This window comes from Lynx rufus, unplaced genomic scaffold (assembly GCF_022079265.1).
Source record: "Lynx rufus isolate CCGP_SWC_20201006 ecotype Redwood Valley unplaced genomic scaffold, mLynRuf1.p SCAF_4, whole genome shotgun sequence".
Classification (NCBI taxonomy): Eukaryota; Metazoa; Chordata; class Mammalia; order Carnivora; family Felidae; genus Lynx; species Lynx rufus.
Genome location: NW_025814856.1, coordinates 58,849,724 through 58,870,739, shown reverse-complemented (window position 1 = coordinate 58,870,739; position 21,016 = coordinate 58,849,724). Strand labels below are relative to the sequence as shown.

Below are 21,016 nucleotides of genomic sequence, written 5' to 3'. Positions count from 1 at the left end.
CAAGCTCCTTGCTGTCGGCACAGAACCCAATGTGGGGCTTGATCCCAGGAACCGTGAGATCCTGACCTGAGCCAAAACCAAGAGTTGGACGCCTAATCTGCTGAGCCACCTAGGTGCCCCAACAATTTTATTTGTAAAAGTATTGTTTATTGTTTCTCACTTTTTAGATTCAGCCTATTGACAAATCTAAGTGTATATTGGTCTAATGATGATATAGTATACCATTGTACCATGTATTCTTTAACTTGACCTTGATATTGGACACTTAAGTTGTTTGCATTTTTCTACGCTATAGTAAATAATTCTTGTAAGAGCATCTTGGTGCTAATAACTTTTTTCTGTCTTTAGGATTATTTTAAGAGGCAGAATGCCCAGAAATAGGTCAAAGGGTAGGATTACATTCAAGACGGGAGAGTTCAATGTTCCAAACAAAAGACTGCTGTCATCTAAACTGTTCAAGCTTTCAAGTAGAAGCAGAAGAAAGTGGGGCTTCCCACCCCGCCTGCCCACTGTGTAGGAGTGGCTAGCCAGGGATCTGAACCTGTGCCCTGAGATTCTCTGGTTTGGCACGTGGCTGGCTGATTCCTCACCTGGAGGTCAGGTCTCCTTCTTTTCCTAATCTGTCCTGGCTGAGAAAGTATCACTGCATCCCCTTGCCTTGGGGACTGTCACAGATTCCTGATCCTCTCCCGCTGGCCTCAGAGATCCCTTGGCCCCTGCCAGCTGCGGTGTGGATGCAGACCTTTTCTTGGCTACCTTCTGCCGGTCACGCCATCTGCATCTCTCTTCCGGCACAGGTATAAACAGGAGCAGGCCAAGGTCCAGGACGAGTTGTTCCAGGTGGTGACGAGGGAACGAGAGGCAGCCACCAAGCACAGGAGTGCGTCCATGCAGCGGGGGGAGGGCAGCGTTGACCAGGACAAGCGGAAGTCAACCCAGCTGGTGAGTGCAGGTCTTCTGAGCTGGCGTTTTGTGTTCCGGCGGCTCTGGGAGGCGGAGGTTAGGCCCTGGAGCCTGATCTGTATGAGGCCCTGGGGCCTGGCTTCATCTCTGTAGAAAGGGTATCTTTTTGGGGACCAGGGGCTTGAGTTCTTCTAGCCCTGGCTCTGCCACTGACTTGCTTTGCTGCCTCTGGCCTGTATTTTCAGTCTCGGGGGTGCTCAGGTTTATATGGTGAGGGCTGGATTGCTCAGCAGTCTGGTCCCACTCTGAAACTTTATAGTCGTAATGGGTATGTGTGCCAGGAGGGTATGAAGGGAGAGGACTAGGGGCTTGGGGGCATGTGATAATGAGACGGAGAACACAGTTTTCAAGGTAGGCAGCCTGGGTACGAATCCCAGCTCCCTGCTTACTAGCTTGGGCCCGTCCTCCAGTGTCTGTGAGCCTTGGTGGAGGATTGTGACGTTTGCACACACACAGGATTGCCCAAGGGATTAGGGAAGATGATAACTGTTCAGGATTTAGCATGTGCCTGGCAGATTATAAGAGCGCCCCATTATTGCCGTTACTGTTATTAATACATTTAAGTGATTGGAGACTGTTAGGATTCTTACTGCCGTGAGTGAAGGCTTTATTTCACAATACCAAAAGTCTCGAAATGTCCCAGGGTTGACTAATTCAGGGGCTCACTGGCATCATCATGGAGCCCCACCCTCCTTCCACTCTGCCGGCCTCAGTGTGCCAGTGCACTCTCCGGCCAGACACCCCCACAGTTCAAAGATAGCTGCCCTGCTCCCTACCAGGTCTTCTGCAGATGGGGCCACCCTCAGAAGAAGAGAAGACTTTCTTGGAAGCCCCCAGCAGAAAGCCTCTGACATCACATTGGCCTGAATTGCATCAGGCGCCCATGGCTAACCCAGTCCTCTGCAGAGGAACGGGGGGGCTCCACTGATTGAAGCGAGGGCTCCTTTCTAGTCACATGGGGCAGCGGGTGGGTATCCAGATAGAATCAGGGCTGACGGTAATAATTCTTCCAGTTCCGTTTCCATGTGGGAAAACCCCCGCACGTCCAAGAAATTCTCTGACACCAGCTGGGTGTCCTACAGTTAAACTCCGTCCTCAGGCTCCAGAGGGTAAGGGCTCAGTGCACAAGACTGCCCCCTTCCCCCACTTCAGACGCCAGTCAAAGTCCAGGTTATCACCTGTGCCTCTGGCTGACTGGTTGTTAATTAGAGGTTCCCATGACCCCCTTGTTTGACCGATTTGCTAGAGTGGCTCACGGAACTCAGGGAAACATTTAACTTTCTAAAAGGATTATAAAAGGATTTAGCTCAGGAACAGCCATATGAGAGAGGTCCATAGGACCAGGTGTTTAGGGAGAGGATGTTGACCTTCCTTCCGTGTCCTGTGCCAGTGCCCCACTCCCCCAGAACCACTGCATGTTCACCAACCTAGAAGCGCTTTAAACCCAGTTGTTTCGGGGTGAAACTGGGGGGGAGGCTTCATTACCTGGGTGTGATTGAGTAAATTGTTGGCCATTGGTGATGGAACTCAACCTCCGGCTCTCCTCCCCTCCCAGGGGCTCGGGTACAGCTGAAAGTTCCAACCCTCTGGTCATTTGGTTGGCTCCACTGATAAGCAGTCCTCATCCTTAGGTCCAGTGTAAAAGTCCTCTCGTTAATGTAAAAAAAGACACCTTTCTCTCTCTCATCACTTCGGAAATTCCAAGGGTTTTAGGAGCTCTGTGCCAGTAACAGTAGATAAAGATTAAATATTTAGTTCTTATTCTAAATCATGAAATCACAGCAAGGAGGGTGGGGAGAGGGGATGGAGGAGTGGCTGTAGCAGCATCTAATATCGTCTGCCTCAGAGGCCATGGGCTGTGAGGCGAGCACCTGTCTCAGGTGGGTTGCCTGATGTACCCTGGGCTCCACAGAAGGAAGTTGGGGACGCAATGAGACCACGCGGGACTGTGCCCTGGGTTGTGGTGGAGAGGAAGGCCTCTGCAGAGACATGGAAAGCTGCGGCAGGCACAGAAGGAATGCTGGTTGAGCTAGGCCCTCTGGGAAATATGAACAATGTAGGGTCTTTGCTCTTAGGAAATTTTCAGTCTAGCGGGGAAGACAGATTTAAACCAAAAACTTAGAAAAAGGGCAATTTGGTGACAGTAAGCGTGAAATGGAGGTAAGGTTGACGTGCTTGGGAATGCAAAGGCAGGGGTGCGCTTGCTGGTAGCAGACATGACTTTGACTCAGCCTTGAGCGATATGGGGCCCCCAGGCTGAGGGAGCATCTGGGGGGAGACAGGTGGATGTGGAGGAGGTGATGGGACACAATGAGAGAGGTGAGTGAGGCGTGAAGCCACCTCATAGAAGGCCTCAGACACCTCGCAAACTTGATCCACAGAATAGCTCGCCATCGCTCTGAAACTGCGGAGGAGTCCCTGGAGTTCATCAGGATGACGATGACGTGATCTGACTTGTGTCTTTAGAACCCTGTGGCTTCCTGGTGAAGAATCAGTTGCTGCAGAGAGAAACTGGGGTGAGGACATGGTTTTAGAGAATCTTGCAGTGAGTCTCTGAGGGGCAGGCAGGTTGTCACCCCTTGGCAGGGTGCTGACAGCCAAGTTGAAAGGACCCTCGTTCTGGAGATGAAGGGTTAATCAACATGGCATGAGCAAACCAAGTTGGCCACGTGGGACAGTCACCTAGCATGGAAAATTGCAGCCTACACATGTGGTGTCTCTTCATTCTCACCTGGAATGTGTTAATTATGATGAAAGGGAATTCACAACTTCCTTTCTTTCTCCTGTAAAGGAGAAGGCTGGGTCCCCGCCTCCTTGAGACTGTCCTTGGAGGAGAACCTTTACAGGCGGGAAGAGGCTTAAATGACCTTCACCACAGGTGTGTGGATTTTCTTTTTTAATAAAGGAAAACTTTCAAATAAGTTGCATTCTATGCCCCCCAGTTTCTGGATGGATAATGCTCTTCTGAACCTGAGTTCTTAAGGAAGAGCAAAGCAAGTGACTTCCTTCATTTTGAAAATGTTGGTTCACTACTTTTGTGGGTGTTCCATTTTTTGGCTGTCCAGCATCCATCTGTCCATGCAGTTAGTGCCCTGTTTTCTTTTGGGATTTACCCGTCTCCTGTTGTGTGTTATCTCGGTGGGATTGCAATTCCAGTGCCCAGCTTCCTTGATGGAAGCTAGATCTCCTTTCTCCCCTGGCCTCGGGATAGCCAGGGCCCAAGGGCAGCCAATCGAACCCTTTTTCTGAGGCCTTTTTGTTTTGAGTGAGTGCGGAGGTCGGGGTAGGATTGCTCACTGTAGCCGAAGGTTGCTCGTGAAGACCTTCATCTAGTGAGGCTGTCTTGCTGTCTCCTGTACCTCCACGACGCCCACTCGTTTCTGTCTGGCTCTCCTGCCTTCTTTAGGATCGAATCACCTGCCGATTACCTGTGGTCAGCTCTCCTTTGCTTGAGTTAGCTGGAGTTGGTTTCTGTTGATTGGTGCTGTAGCAGATGCAAGGGGACACACGAATGTGGTTTTGAAGGCTTCAACCAGTCAGTGCTCAATGTGAACAGAGGAGAAAGGAAGTTAGGACCGGGCCCTGTTTTGTATGTCAGCAGGGGCGTGAGGCACTCACCTTTATGCTGAGCAATGCCACAGCCATCACTTCCATTTGGGTTGTTGTGGTTGGCAGGGACTTTTAGTGGAGATAATTCCTTAAAAAAAATTTTTTTTAAACACTTACTTATTTTTGAGACAGAGACAGAGCATGAACGGGGGAGGGTCAGAGAGAGGGAGACACAGAATCTGAAACAGGCTCCAGGCTCTGTGCTGTCAGCACAGAGCCCGACGCGGGGCTCGAACTCACGGACCGTGAGATCATGACCTGAGCCGAAGTCGGACACTTAACTGACAGCCACCTAGGCGCCCCAGATAATTCCTTTTTTTTTTTAAAAAAAAAAGTTTATTTATTTATTCTGAGAAAGAGAGAGAGAGAGAGAGAGTGAGCACGTGTGTGAGTGGGGTAGGGGGAGGGACAGAGAGAGAGGCAGAGAGAGAGAGAATCCCAAGGAGGCTCCACACTGGCACCGTGGAGCCTGATGTGGGGCTCGAGCTCACAAACCGTGAGATCATGACCTGAGCTGAAATCAAGAGTCGGACACTTAACTGACTGAGTCACCCAGGCGCCTCGAGTGGAGATAATTTCAAAACTGGGCTTGTGCTTTAGAATATTTAAATAAAAGGAGAAAGAAGAACCTGAACAGAAGCATAGAGAATTTTCTTTTCCTCATCCAAGTCTTCCACATGTGCGGATTGAAGGAGCCTGGTGGTCAGAGCACTTAAGGTTCTAGTGTTTGGATCACAGCACATCCTCCTAGCCTCGGGGCCAGGTTGGACCCGGAGGCGGGTGTGGTATGGTCTCCGGCTATATGAGCTGGCCTCCTACTTCTTTCTCCTTGGTGCCTTCTCTCTTTGCCCGGTGTCCTCAAGCCCTGCACCCTTGAACCTGTAGCCTTGTCTGGAGGACTTTCTTTCGAGTGTGCTGAGTTCAGTTTGACATTTAATGTGCTCTCCTGCCCTCTCTTTTGCCTCTGACTTTTACAATATTGATTTTTTAATCTTCTGCATGAGGGAATAATTCAGCTCATTATTAGGAAAAGTTCATAAAACTAATGATGAGGAAAGATAATAATTTTTATAACCTACTTCTGATGACAGAAGTGTTCCCATTTCCTATTTAGCAGTAGGGGGCTGTTTTGGAATATATTTGTACATGTTTTCTGTCACTTGAAGACTGATAGGGTCCCAGATATCATTGGGGTGAAGGCCCTGGGGGTTCATCGGAGCCCCTGTTAGTGATGTATGCTTTCCTTTGAATTGGGGGAGGATGTTTGGAGTCCCAAATGTTCTGGAGAGAAATCAGAACAGAGTAGTTTCTTGGGCTGAGTCTCCTGATGGGCAGAGCTCTACTGTAGGGGAGAATGAGATTTATGACCTTGCCTGTTGGATTCCTGACACATTATTAGGTATGGGCTTGCAGTATACCTAACAGGAAGCAAAAACTTTCATTTCATTTCATTTCATTTCTCTTTTGGTGAACGATTCTTTCATTATTTTCTATCTATATTCTCTGTGTGCCTATTATGTTAGGCCCTGGGTTCATTTCTTGATAAATGGAAATAAATGAGAAACAGCTTCTGATCTTGAGAAGCTGTTCATTAGGGATGTAAGTATTCTCGGAAGTGACTGGACAGTGTTATAGTGTCCGACCAAAGGGACAGGGGGACACTAGAGGAGGAAAGAGGCAGTGACAACGGCCTCTTCCTGGCGGGTCGAGAAAGTCTTCTGTGGGGAGGTCACCCATGGGCTGGTTCTTGAAGACTCAGGAGAGGCTCTCCTGGTGGGGAAGGCTGAGAAAAAGTGTTGCTCTTGAAGGACGCAGCTAGAGCGGAAGCCGGGGGTGGGTGGGGACACGCCGCCTGGCCACTGCGAGTAGGGTGTGGCAGGCAGGTGTGCGCCTGGGATGCAGTTCTGCAAGTCTGATGGTGACCTTCCAGAGAGGGTTTTCTTACTCCTCAAAAGAGATGCACAAGGAGAGAATTTTTCTTCCACTGGACGGTGGATATGGGGAAAGGCCTGAAATAGCGGATGAAGAAGTTGGGACCAAATCCTTCTTCTGCTGGACAGAAGCTGTGAGTGCTTCTCTGCCTGGATGTGGCCCCTCACTTGAGGACTTGCCCAAGAATGGCTGTCCTGCTCGGCTTTCCAGTTTGCGGCGGCAGTGGGGGGGGGGGGTTTGATCTTTTTATTGTTCAGACTCTCTAAGAAGCTGCCACATTAGGTCTCTGAAATCTGTAGCCAGGATTTGAGGAAAATGTCAGATTTGGAAGTTTTTGAGTTGCAGGTTTCTGAACTCCTGAGTGAGGTGGACCATTTATTTTGGTTTCATTATAGCTACACCCCTTCTTCCTAGTTCCCCCTCCTACATCTTCATCAGTCTTGTTCCTCAGCTTACAAGCTCCTCGAGGATAGGGGCTGTGGCAAGATCATTTTGGTCTCCTTAGTAGTGCTCAGCGAATTAAAAATTTTTTTTTTTTAACGTTTATTTATTTTTGAGACAGAGAGAGACAGAGCATGAACAGGGGAGGGGCAGAGAGAGAGGGAGACACAGAATCTGAAACAGGCTCCAGGCTCTGAGCTGTCAGCACAGAGCCCGACGCGGGGCTTGAACTCACGGACCGTGAGATCATGACCTGAGCCGAAGTCGGATGCTTAACCGACCAGGCCACCCAGGCGCCTCTCAGCGAATTTTAGAGGCACAAGGATGGTTAGGGAATGGCAGAGCTCAAGTGGATGAGGGGTGCAGGGCAGTGCCCCCTGCAAATAGGTGGAAGCAGGTACCCGGATAGCAGCTCACAGGTCTCTCCTTTTCAAACAATAAAACAGATGCTCACAAAACCTAGCAGCCTTTCAGTGTCACGATCTCTTGGAGTCGACTAGTTTACGTGACTCCTAATCAGAGACTTATAGACTTTGGGTTTAACTTGTGTGGACAAAGGCCCGAGGGTGGGCTGGTGACTCAGGCCCGGGGTCAGGCCGCACTCTAGCTGATAATGCAGCTGAGGAGGCCTGACGCCTGGGGGCAGCGGCTTGGCATGGCTGTTTGTTTTAGAACTTTGTGGCTCGGGACTCCGGTGGCCTTGTCCTGACACTTCCTCCAATTTGAGCTACGGATAGAGATCCTGAATTCCCATGGAGATCTGTTTGTCAGCACCTAGATGGTTGGTAAAAGCCATCATCTGAAGAGAAAAAAAAAATGGGCATGTCATCCACAGCCCCTTTCTTTGCTTCCCTAAATCTTGCGGTGTCTGTTTTTTTCTAGATTAGATCAGGGATTGACACACTTTCTCTGTAAAGAGCCAAAGAGTAAATATTTTAGATTTTTGCAGGCCACATATGGCCTCTGTCACATATTCTTTTGTCATTGTTGTTTTTACGGCTCTAAAAAATGTGAAAAAACCAAAAACCACAAAACATTCTTAGCTCAGAGGCCATGCCAAAAGAGGTGATCAGTTGGATTTGTCTGGTGAGCTGTAGTTTGCTGACCCCCGGGCTCGACAGTGCAGCTCCAAAGATTGTAATTTTTTGAGTCTGTCTGAGTCATCAGATGCCGCAGGCAGCTGGGGGGCAGTGGTGCTGATGCTGATCCTGGTTCCTCACTGGTTACTGTTCCTGTGAAAAGTTTCACAACACGGCGGTACCTGATAGTTTCAGTCTTCCGATTGGTGAAATGAGGACTTTTCTGGAGACAGTGCAGTGGGCTCTTTGGGAAGACTCATGCACTTTTACTTTAACTTCTGATTCTTTTCACATTTGGCATTTTTTTAGAGTTTCCATTTCTCTATTGAAATTCCCTGTCATCTACACATGTTGTCCACCGTTTCCTGTGGATCCTCTAAATGTATTTATCATAATTGTCTAAAGTTTCTGGTAATTCTGACATCTGGGTTATCTCTGGGTTTGGTTCAGTTGATTATTTCCTCTCTTGATAATGGGTCCCATTTTCCTACAGCTTTATGTGCCTTGTAATTTTTTATTGATGCTGGGCATCATGCAGAGAAGAACAGTAGAGGCTGAGGAAAATAGGCTTTATGCCCAGAACTGGCCACTCTTCTTCTTTTGACCGGCCATTAGCGTGGGATGCTGGGTAAATTCAGTCTGTATTTAAGCAGGGCGTGGGATGGGGCGCCTGGGTGGCGCAGTCGGTTAAGCGTCCGACTTCAGCCAGGTCACGATCTCGCGGTCCGTGAGTTCGAGCCCCGCGTCGGGCTCTGGGCTGATGGCTCAGAGCCCGGAGCCTGTTTCCGATTCTGTGTCTCCCTCTCTCTCTGCCCCTCCCCCGTTCATGCTCTGTCTCTCTCTGTCCCAAAAATAAATAAACGTTGAAAAAAAAAAAATTTAAGCAGGGCGTGGGCTCTGTTGTTGCTTGGCTTCAGACTCTGTGAGGGTAGGACCCAAACCTGTTTAGGAGGGCTTGGGATCTGGGTAGCACAGGGTTTGTCTGTGCTGTCCTGTTTTCCCATCAGACTTTTGAGAGGCCCCGCTTATCTCACCCCAGGGTGCTTCCTTGCACCTTCTCCAGTGGCTGGCGGCTGCTGGGCGGTGCTTGGTGTAGGGCCTGGAGCACCATGGGCTTCTCTCCATCTTCTGCTGGCCCTGTGTGCCTGTGCCTCGGGGGTCCATGGAGGGTATTTCAGTCACTTTCCCTGCCCTGTCCCCAGGACTTTCAAACAGTATACATAAGGAGGAAGAGGCTCATAACTCATACCACCTTTATTTCACTCTTCCCTTTGGTTGTCATCATTTTATTTTTTAATTTTTTAGAAGTTTATTTTTGAGAGAGAGCGAGCGAGAAAGAGCATGAGCTGGGGAGGGGCAGAGAGGGAGAAAGAGAGAGAGAGAATCCTGAGCAGGCTCCATCTCGTGACTGTGAGGTCATGACCTGAGCTGAAATCAAGAGTCAGATGCTTCACTGACCGAGCCCCCCTGGGCGCCCCCGGTTGTCATCACTTTGAAGCACACTTCACACCCCAAGGAAAATGAAAAGGGCACAGTAGCATGACTGATTTTGCCTCCTCTCTTGATATCTGGCCCATATGGCTACTGCTGTATGTAGTCCTTCCACTGGGCAGGCGGGCCGTCCACAAGGTACGAAGGACGTTCACGGAGCCGACCACCACCATGCCCCATTTGCAGCCACATTCACTCAAAGAGCAAGAATGGGTGTATTCAGAATGTTAGAGAATGGGGCGCCTGGGTGGCGCAGTCGGTTAAGCGTCCGACTTCAGCCAGGTCACGATCTCGCGGTCCGTGAGTTCGAGCCCCGCGTCGGGCTCTGGGCTGATGGCTCGGAGCCTGGAGCCTGTTTCCGATTCTGTGTCTCCCTCTCTCTCTGCCCCTCCCCCGTTCATGCTCTGTCTCTCTCTGTCCCAAAAATAAAAAAAAAAAAAAAAAAAACAAAAAAAAAACGTGAAAAGAATGTTAGAGAATTAGAATAATTGGAAGGGCAGCTGAGGCTTCTTGGGTTCCTGCTTTCTTCATTAAGGGCCAATTGAAAACTACCTGGCCTCGTGGCCATATGGTAGGATGATTTTTAGAGACAGGAAGACTACAGATAGGCTTGTATGGAAACCGGTTCAACCATATTTTTAGCTGGTTACACACCAAAAAAAGGAACTTTGGTTTATTTTTCATGTATTTTCTACAAACGGGGGGGGTGAGGGGGGAGGGCATAAAAACCAGTTGGGGACTACGAGCCTGGTGTGTAAGTTCAGGGCTGGCCCCCAGTGCATCAGGACCGGATCGTGGTGCTCGTGGGTGGTTGGTGAGGATCAACTGGCGGAGCCACTGATGGAAGATGCCCGGCACCCAGGAGCTCCAGGAAGTAGAACGTTGCTCTAGACTAGCGAAGTGGACAGAGCTGTGCCCAGATGAGCCCATCCCTGGGGTCCCTTCACTCGTCTGTGCCGTTTCCTTCCGGAGATAGAAGTGGGGCAGACAGGGTTGTGCATTGTTGGGGCACTTCAGCCTTCTTCTCTTCTCCGTTTCCATCCGTGGGCTTACGACATGGGGTTGATGTGAACTGATTCCTAGAACAAACCAGTCATGCAGGCTTCTGGAGAGACAGGCTGGAGTAGTGTGGAGGTGGGGGGCTCACAGAAACACCCTGGTGATGGGCAGCTGCCTGGGGCTTCCCACCTGCGTGGTATGGAACGCGGGCCCTCCAGCTCAGCATCACTACTTTTTGTCCACCTGGCTGTGTCCCAGGATCACCTGGGAAGTTGGCAAAAATACACAGGCCAGACACAACCGGATCAGACTCTTTGTTTCTGTGGCCCTAGAATCTGTATTTTTAACAGCCTCCACCTGATGCTGGGGGAGTAGGCCCAGAGCCGGCTCCTGGACTGATGTTGGGAGCCGGGTACCCCACGGAGGTTGGGCCCCTCTTGCCGTTTGGGCCCCTGAGTGATGGGCAGTGTTCCCACTGGTGCCGTGGCTCCCCACGGTACTCGAGGGCAGGGCTGTGCTAGTTGAAATGTGCGGCAGGTGACTAATAGCTCCCGTCCCCCATGCAGCTTGCTGCCTACATGGATGCCTTTATCAGACTTCCTGGCCTCAAAGGACAGCAGGAGCTCTTTGCTGAGGATAGCTAGGAAAGCGAGTTGGCCCTCTGCTGGTACTGTGCCCCGGCAAGGGTCAGGTGAGCTGGGGTTGGTATTTTGGGGGACAGGTGATAAGAAACTGTTGCCAGAGCGGGCAGTGACAGCTTCAGGGCATGAGGGATGTCAGACTCCCGGAGATGACATGGACTGGGTGAGAGAGCTCGACTCTTAGTTCCTTGCAGCAGCCACCCATGTGATATCTGAGGCAGGTGGCAGGAACAGGAAGAAACCTTCTCAAGGCACGTAGACCCACTAGCTGGCTTGTGCCTGGGAGGGCTACTACGGTCTAGTTGCTTCTTGGGTCACTGGTCCCCCAGTGAGCCCAGGGGACCCACGGGTTGAGCTCCTGGCATTGCCCCTGAGACGTCCGTGAGGCTCCTGTTTACTGTCCACCTCATTAGGTGCATTGCGTGCATTAGGTGCATTGGTGTCCTTGGGGGCGGAAGAGCCCTGTTTTTCCCTCAGCCGTTGGACACATTTTTAACCACCGGGAAGGTGGTGGTTATCCTGGCAGTGAGAAGGAGGAAGGCCAGGGTGAGGGCACGTGTGACGAGGTGGGGTTGAGGGGGCCCAAGGGACCAGGGGTGTTGTCCGGACATGGTCACCAGGGTGATGCCAGCTGAGCAAGGAGACGATGACTAGCAGTCTCCAGCTGTTTGAGTCCTAATAGAAAGTGGGAGACGCGTGGACTCCTTCTCTTTAAAGAAAGCTATTGCTCTGTGGACTCCTCAGATTAGAACGCAGGGATTTCAGAATCTGTTCCGGAATGGCCCTCCTGCGGGAAGGGAGATCCCAGCCCTTTGGGGTAGTGAGGGAGGGGCATTCGGTCCTCTTATTTCAGAAGTTGGGATTCCAAGTGGGTTTTGCACCCCGGCTGATTAGGATTTTGTGCAGCTTCCTCCCCTTCACCGCGTCACGGATCTGCAGATGCCTTCAGTTTTCCCTTCCTGGCTCTGGTGCGTGGCTCAGGTGACCTCTGCTGTGTGCTGACAGAAGCTGGAAATCCTCATTAGCTGCTAACTTTGTTAGGCAAATGGCTGATTGCGGTTCCATTCCTGGTGTCATTGCTTCTAATTAGCAGATCGCATGTCTACGAAAATGTCTCTTAGCACCAGGGATGAGCTAAAGAGGCTGACAGCTGGGGCTGGGATCTGGAGAGAATTGTGAAAGAAGCTTTTTCTCTCAAGCCTCTTGAGGGACTCTGCCGTCGACCTCAGCCAGGCTCCTTGGCCTCTGTGTGCCCGATGGGTCCCAGGGGATCTGGGCCCTAGACTTCCTTGGAAAAACCCAGCAGTGGGTGGGCGGCGGGGGGGGGGGGGGGGGGAGTGACGTGAGCCACCTGACAGGCATCGCAGCGGCAGGTGGTACCTTGCTGCCCTCCTGCTTTGTGTCTTGTGAGAAGCCCGGGACCTGGTTGAGAGTTCAGGGCTTTGGTGTTTTGAGCAGGTCTTGGGCACCGTGGGCAAGCCTGAAGTTGCAGGGAATCCTGAGTCGAGGACACGGGCTGGAGTTGGGTAGTCTGTGCTGGCAGTGCCGGCCTCCGAGAGGGCGCAGGTGCCTGCCTTGTACCCACGCCACTCCTCCTCTTCTCGAAGCAGTGCCGCCCCCCGCCACTTGCTCCCGCCTGTGGGCCGAGCAGGGCTGGCCCTACAGCCCTAACTGATCTTGGCAGTAGTGTGGTTTCCTTTTCTGTCTTGCTCGAGTGAAATCGGGCTGGCGCCTGCCCACTTCTGTGCATGCCTCTAGGATGCCAGCAGGGCTGTGGAGAGGGGAGGGTCATGGTTTATTTTAGGTCTCTTTATGTGGTTTATTCACAGAGTCTTTGGGGAGCTACCATTCTGCCTTTTCCTTTCTCTGAAAAAAGGTTTTAGCTTTGTCAATTAAGCAGATTGCGTTTGCACCCTCGGGTAGACACCACTGCTGGCCACTGGCAAGGTGAAGAATTGCAAAGGGGTTGTTTGGCTGACACACATCAACAAGTGGGACCGCAGAAAAGTCTCAGACATTTCCCCCTTACCTCAGTGTCCACTCAGTGGCTGAGCGAGGTCCCCGTCTCAAGCGTCTGGGCTGTAAGATGTGTGCTCTTGGATGGAGCAACATGTGTGTCAGTCAGGAGCAGTTTGGGCTGTAACAGAAGCCCAGGTGGCAGTGGCGTCAGCAGTGGAGGTGCGTGTGTGTGTTTATTTCGTGACTAAGAAGTCTGGGGGCAGATGGCCCAGGCAGGTGCCGCAGCTCAGTGCCTCAGGAGAGAGCCATTGACGTCCTTTCCTTTTGATCTACCATTCTCACTGCAGCTCTCCTCATGGCCTCAGGATGGCTACCGTGTCTCCAGACATCACGTTAGTTCTCCAGGCAGGGAGAGGGAAGGCCCCAAAGCCTTGTCCTAGTGAAGTTTAATTTTCTATAGGAGGGACCCCTCTCTGAGGACTGTCACCAACACAACTGTGTCACAGGGCCACCTCTGGCTAAAAGAGAAGCCGAGGTAGTAATTTTAGCTGGGCACCTGACCACCCCCAGAAATCTGGTTTGTTTTTCAAGAAGGGGCTGAATGCTGGTCAGGTGGCAAGTGGCACCTTCTGTAGTGTGGCAATGTAGAAGGAGCCCTACTTCTGGACTGGTTAGATCTGGACACAGATTCGCCAAGTACCCTCTCTGTGGTCTTGGACACCTTCCATAGCCTCCATGAGCCTCAGTTTCCTTGCGTGTCAAATGGCAAGCACCCAGAGCCGTGAGGGTGCTTCAGTGTCACGATGTAAGGAAAGAAGTCGGCACGCTGGCTGGTAGGTGGAAGGCAGTCTGTGTGTTCCTGTCTTTGCATAATGCCCAGCTCCCCCAAGTGCAGGAGCAGAGAATCCAGCAGGTGGCCAATCTGAGCATAAAGGGTAGTGGTGGGGACTGACTCCATGGTGGAGAAGGGATGCTCCCGAGGGCAGGCGTGATGGCTGTTGCCAGGTGCTGGCTTTCCCGCTGTCCCTCACTGGAATGGACGTCGTTTATCCGAGGCTCCCATAGCACCCCTCCCTACCCGCATGCCTTTATTCTAAAGCAGCCCTTCCAAATCCCGCTGGGCCTTCTCTGCAGGCCTCCAAGTTTGGCTCGAGCTTTTGGTGCCCGTGCTCTCCTGGTTGGTGTTCTCACCGGTGCCCAGACTGGAGTGTTTTCACGTGCCTTGGGCTCTTGTGTGGCCGAGGGGAGGAACCCGCTTGCTCACACGCACCCACGTTCTCAGCAGCACCTCCTCCGGCCTTCCCGAGTTCCCACAGGCTTTCTCTGGGGGCATTCTCGTGCCCTGCTCTCTGCTAGGGCCGGGGTGGTCGGGGAGCAGCTGAGGGGGAGTGCCGAGTAGAGCGGCTCTGTGTGTAACACCTTTGTACCACGTGTGCCAAGCTGCATGGCTCCGGTGGCCCTGGGCTGACTGCTCTTCCAAAAGAGGGGACTGCTTGCGCTCTTTGCCACCCTGCCCCCCAGCAGGCTCGCACGGTGCAGGCAGGGCTGCCCCCCTCAGCACCCATTCCCCTGTTACTCCTGCTGGCTCTGTCCACTCTCATGCCCTTCCCAACACACATGGCCCTCCGTGGATTCCTGTCTCCAGTGCTCCCCATCGCCCCAGCGTTCTTCCCCGCCTCGCCGGTCCCCTCTCCTGCCTCTGCACCTGCACCCTGTCGACTGCCGCAGGAGGTGTGCTAGAGCAAGCAGGGCAGGATCAGCCGCAGAGCCTCTCTGTTCTTGGGGCTCCCAAGTGTCAGACAATGTTGAACACGGGGCCCATTCTCTAGTTGACTGGTCGGACACGATGTCGGCACCTTATCTTCACGCTGACACACACTGGACATTAATAGAAATACATCGCCACGGCACACGTGTGGAATTTCAAGCAGCCGCCCGGGCTGGCGCCTTCGATAGCCTATTGTGTGCTTAACCTCTTCCGAAGAGGTTTTTGATGAGAAATGAGTAAGACTGTTAACTCTCGGCGGCTGGGTATGTGGCAGGTTTGCTTTCTTCTTCTTTTTTTTTTTTTTCCTTTTCCCCTTCTTGATTCTCTGCAGTGCTTCCTTAATCTTTGCTCCAGAGGAGTGGGCTTTGCCGCCTCAGGATTTCTTATTTAATCTACTGCTGCTTGAGCAGGGCTCTTCCGGCACTGATGGGAGCGGCCTTGGTGGTGCGGGGGGTGGAAGGTGGTAGTGGGGGAGGCTTCACTGCAGGCCGGGTTATTTGGTCTGAGTTTCCCCCTCTGGTCCTAGTTCAAGGGGAAGCCTCTTATGGCTGCACGGGGCCACTGGGGCTACCGACTTCTCCTCTGAGATGCTTGCTCTAAGCACTTAGAGTCATTTTTTCCCTTTATCTCCTCTCCTTATTTTTTCTCAAGGGCTGCTAGTGATGCCCTAGATTTTCCTGATTGACATCTGAAGTCCAGGAGAAGAATGACTCACTCAGAAGACCGGGTCTCGATGTGGCCAGGGGTGGCTGGGGCCGGCATGTCATGGTGGTGTCTGGACTGCTTCCCACGTGGGGTAGCTTTGTACACTTGACTTTCCCCGGCTGTAAAGTGGACGTAACAACGTGGCAACTCATAGGCTTGGTGTGGGGTTTAGAGGAGATCGTGTTTTGGCGTCTAGGAAAATGTCTGCGCTGTAGAGGTCCACAGTGAAAATCAGACCTCAACGTTTCCTCATGGCCTAGGGCTGAAAAGCATTCCTTGCGTCAGCTTCTGGATCATGTGTCTCACTCTTCTTCCTACCACGGCTGTTCCCTTGACCTGTCCTGCGTCACACAGCTGTTTCTTAACTCTCCCCTCCCTCTTTCCCCCGAACCCATTCTTGGCTTTTCCCGACCCTTGTCTTCACCCCCATCTTCCGGCCCAGACGTCTCCCTGCCCTGCAAGACTGGTACTCACAGCTGCTCGCAGCTAGCCCTTCCTTCCCTTCGTCCTTGGGTCTGTTCTCCACGCCCTCTTTGCCGGACTCCAGTCGCGGGTACACCTGTCCTCCTGCTTCTCTAAGCCTGGGCCTGGGCTCCTGAGGGCCGCCCCAGGAAGTCACATGCTGACGTGAGGGTCATCACTGCTGCTGGCTTAATCCCTTTTGCCTTTTCCAGGTGGCTACCATGGCATTCTGCACCTCACCTGTCCTGGGCTCTGTCCATACTCACGTGTGCAGCCCAGCTCAGCTTTCCCTGTCCCTGCCTTGCCAACCTCTCTTCCCTGTCCTCTTACAAGGGGCCTTACCTGCTGCAGCCTGGGTCTGGCCCTCTTGTCCCCATGGAGCTTACTCTGGTTCCTTCCTGCTCCTGCTCCGCTCCTCCCCATCTGAAACCAGCCCCCCTCCTCCAGCAACTCCCCTGGGTGCCACCTTGCTCTCCTTTTCCTTTAGCATCTTGTTTTGAAATCAGTAAAATCGTAATCTCACTTCTCTACCTCATTACAGTTTGGTCTTCACTTTCCTTAATAGTTCATTCTCAGAAATTACTATGTCTTTTTTCCAAGAAATCTGATGCCTTTGTTCATGTTTGTCCCACACTAAAGAGCCTCCCTGCCTTTAAACTCTGACCTCTGTTTACCTTTGTGCTTCCCTTTTTGCATGCTCCGTCCATCTGTTCAACACACGTTCACCAAAAGGCACTGTTACCAGTACTGGCTTGGGTACACAGACGTGACAGGGTCTGAGCTCTGCTGGAGCCTGCAGTCCAGTTGGAGAGAAAGACATGAAAAACAAGGAAATACTCATTAAATTACAAATGGAGAGAAGTGTGATGCCTTTAAAGAACAAGGTGTGGAGAGAGAGAAACAGTAGGGACCTGATTTACATGGAGGTCTGCAAAGGCTTCTCTGAGGAACAGACGTTTGAGCCAAGGTCTAGAAGGATGAGAGGAATTAAAATAAGAACAGGGAGGAGGACACTGCGGTCAGAGGGAGGTCCATGGCCAAGGGTCTTGGGGTGAGGGAGCTCAGTGAGGGCAGAGGAGCACAAGGAGGTGGGGGTGGATGGCACAGGGTCTGGTAGGCACGGTAGGAAGTTTGGGGCAGAGGCAGGAGGGAGCCTGTGGGAGGTTCTCACAAGTGTTCTGTGCAGGGTGGCCTAGGGTGGTAGGAGATCCATGGGAAGCTATCCAGGAGTCCTGTGAGAGGCCATGGTGACCCAGACAAAAGACAGTGACCAAGTGGGTGGCAAGAATTGCACAGAGAAAGAATTGGCAGTTTGGGGTATGTGGGTGGAGGGAGAAGGAAGTGCCGGGCATGATTTCTGGGAATTCTGGCCTGAGGTGCCCTTTGCTGACTTGGGGATGCCAAGGGGAATGAGTCCTCTCTGGACTCCCTGCCTCTACCCCTTCCCAAATGGATGTGCTGTCACAGGTAGTCCTACTAGTGTCAGGGCAGAGACTGAGCTGCTGTAACAAAGAGGCTCCCAAATACATATATTCCTCTTCCCTGTGATAGTCTAGAGGTTCGTGGGTGGTCCAGGGCTGGCGGGGGGGGGGGGGGGGCTCTGTCAGCCTCAGCACCTGTGGGTTCAGGATGGTTGCTCTAGTTCTCGTGGTTCCCAGTTCGTGGGAAAGTGAAGGGGCCACTAGGGCGCACACCCACTCATTCATTTAAGGGCAAGACCTTGATGCTGTTTCTGGACATGGCTGCACCTGGCTACCAGTTGCCTAGGAAATGTAGTCCAGCTGGGAGCCCTGCTGAAATGCTACCACCTGGAGGGAGGGAAGAATGGATATTGGGGGGCATTTGGAGGTCTGCCACTGTTATTCTTCCTCCGAGACTCCCTCCATGTCTGCCTTTGGCCTGGTGTCTGTTTAGGGCTTTGCATTTCCGGGTGCTGGCTGGACATCTCTCTCGACGCCTTCAGGTACCTCCAACTGAGAATGTCCACAACAGAAAGTGTCTATTTCCCAAACCTGTGCTGCATTCAGTCACTTAATGAAATATCTTGTACTTGGGATAACTGCTCAGTTGTCCACATGTAGCAGTGAAAGGCCGTGGAGAAGGTACGGCGCTGTCAGCTCTGCCTGGAAACTCAAGGGAGGTATTTCTGAGGAGCAAGGGAAGATACTGCGTCCGAGTTGAGTTGTCGCTGCCTTTTCCTTCCTGGTGGTCAGCTGGCCTTCCAGGCAGCTGGCCTGAGGGGCTTCCGCTGAGAACTTAGACATGTGTCTCTGCTGTTTTGAAGACGATCCATCAGGAAGCTGAATGTGGCAGGGCATGTGGCTCTTCCATGGCCATCTGTCCACAGTTGGGCCCTGGCCAGACCTCACAGAGGGACGGTGTTTTCCAGCAGATCAGATGGAGTCAGAGAGAAGTCCTTCAGGGCTGGGGACTCCCTTCTGGAAGTTGGATTGAGAGGAGGAGGTGGAAGACTGAGGCTGAGTCCAAACCAGCCTGGCCGCTGGTGCCCGAGGCTCCCTGGAGGGTCTGGCCCTGCTTGAGCACGGTCACCTCTGGAACGTGAGGCCCCTGGGTAAGTTCCCCCACCTTCTTCCCGAACCCTCCCCCGAGTGAGCAGACCCACCCACCTTTAATGCTAATTCCCTTTGCAATGAGCCTGAACTTCACTACATCCCAGTTAAAGCCAGCCCATTAGCACTGCCCCATCTGTCACCATAAACGCAAAGTTCTTCTAACAGGTGGGCAGGCAGCGCTCCCATGCTAATGAGGAATCTATGAAATTCCTCCAGGGACTCCGTCGTGGCACTGTCACAGGTCCAGCCTTTGCCCTCCTTCGCGGGAAGACGCAGCTGACGGAGGGCGGTTGGTGCTCTGTGCTGACCCCAGCACGACCCTCTTGACCTCCAAAGGCTCTCGAAGGCTGGGAGAGTGAGATCGCAGTGGAGGGCGTTCTCATCTTTCTTGCCCTCTGGTTTTTCCCTGGTGGAGTCACCACCAGGACTGGAGGAAGGGAATGTGTGTTTTATCTTTTGTCTGGCCTTGCAGGGCCTCTTGGGGGCTGGTGTTTTCCTCCTGGCCTCTGATAGCGCTTCTTTGAACACAGTTGCTTTTTCTCCTTAGGAAGAATTTGCCTGTGTTGCACTAACTTGATCCTTGCCTCCGTTCCCCTAGAGCAGTAGGATTTTGCTCCTCTGCTGGGCTCTGGCAGATCAGACCTGGGTTTTTAGGAATTTAGGGTGAAAATTTCTCAGTTTTTGGTTGTGTCCGGCAGCTGGATTGGCGGCAGTGGCATAGCACGGATTGAGGAGCCGGGTGACCTGGGATCGATTCCTGCTTCCCAGCTGTGCTCCTTGGTAATGTCATTTAATCTCTCTGTTGTCCCTTCTGTGAAGTGGGGATGATGGCTGTGCCTGCTTGCCAGATTATCATGAAGGCTTCTTGAGATAACGAAGGGAAAGTGCTTAGACCGGGGGCTTGGCACGCAGCAGGACCCAGTATATGTCAGCCCAGCTCTGTTGCCCCCAGATCACTCCCAGCTGTATACCGTGTAGCAGGCCTGCCCCTCAAAGCCCCTTGCCTGCCCCACTCAGCGACACTTGCTGATGTGCAGTGACACTCACTCATGTGATGGCCACATAAAGGATTTTCTGTTCTAAGCCGTTCACATCGGGTTTTGGACCAGGCTCTTAGGGTAAAGGCCAGAGCTCAGAGTCCTAATGTTTGGGGGCAGGGGTCAGCCTCCTGCTGTGTCCCTGCCTCTCATTTTCTGCATTCCCTGGGGGCCGGCTCTGGGGTTTAGGAAGGGATGTGAAGGAGGCCAGGCTCTGAGAAGAGCCCAGCCGACTCCTTCCTACTGTTGATCCTGTCATAGGTCCCGCGGGAATGATATTGGTTGTTACCACAGCCAGAATCCCGCTGTGCTTTGTGAATGAAGTTGAGGCTGGGTTGTCCTGGAATCCCTTCCTGTCCTGCGTGTTGGGGCCACTAGGTGGCAGTCCTGGGCCACTCGTCTGCCTGGAGGACCCAGGGCTGAGAGCAGGCCTCCACAGGCGGGGAGGGCAGGCCCCTTCCCCAGAAGGCTGGAAAGGCCCGTTATTTTGGGTTTGATCTCCCACTGCCCCCTTCACCTTTTGTTGGGAGACCCAGGTTTTTGCCTCTGTGGTCCCCTGAGGCTTCCTTTTGTTGGGGCTGCCCTGGGGGCTGGTGCAGATCCCTGGATGGGGCTGCCTGGGGGATGACTCCCCTCTCCTCCCGCAGTATTCTGCTCCTCTTCCAGAAGGTTGCTGATGGCTTGGCTTGGGTCCAGAAAAATGTAGGGGAGGCACAGTTGGAAATAGATGAGGAAGGAGAAATGTTGGGGTTTTCTGCTGGGCCACCCTGGGCCTGGGCATTCATTCCTCAACCAGAGGTTCCTTTGTTCCCAGAGCTGGTAAGCCCTATCGCCTTTCCTTGCCAAATACCCGAGGCCAAGGCCAAAGTAAGAGGCGCATCTGTGGTCTTCCTCCCTGGCTGGCAGATGGGCGGGGAGACAGTAGGACTCCTGCAAGCGCTTCCGCGGGAGCTGGTGGCACCCTCATGTGCCTTTTCCTTGGCTCCCTTTTGCAAAACAAGCAGATTCTGACTTTGCTGTGGGTGGATGGACTGCCACGGTTTTGGCAGCCAAGGAGATTTTTCAAGGCCTGGAGGGGAAGGGACACAGAGAAATGAGCTAACCTCGTGGTGACTTGAACTTCCCCTGGCAAATAGCTTGTTGGGTTTAAGGAACCCCCAGTTGGCATCTAGACAGACTTTCTTGCTCGTTTTTTGCTGAGAAGCCAAGGTCCTGACAGCAGGAACTGTGCTGTCCTTTTGCCTTCCTGAAGGTGGCGGAGGAGGGGCAGGCAGGGAGTCCTGGCCTGGTGCAAATCATCCTGATGATATTCTAGTGAGTGTGCTGCAGCCCGCACGCCTGCCTTCCGTAGCTCCGG

At 52.5% G+C, this 21,016-nt stretch overlaps 1 protein-coding gene across 2 annotated transcripts in view; it reads left to right on the top strand.

Moving 5' to 3' along the window:
* CHCHD6 (coiled-coil-helix-coiled-coil-helix domain containing 6) overlaps positions 1-21,016 on the top strand; it is a 251,133-nt gene that overhangs the window by 25,282 nt on the left and 204,835 nt on the right. For both annotated transcript variants that reach the window (XM_047097231.1, XM_047097230.1), the window contains exon 4: positions 798-942. In XM_047097231.1, coding sequence (XP_046953187.1) covers positions 798-942 — 145 coding nt within the window. The remainder of the gene's footprint in view (positions 1-797; positions 943-21,016) is intronic.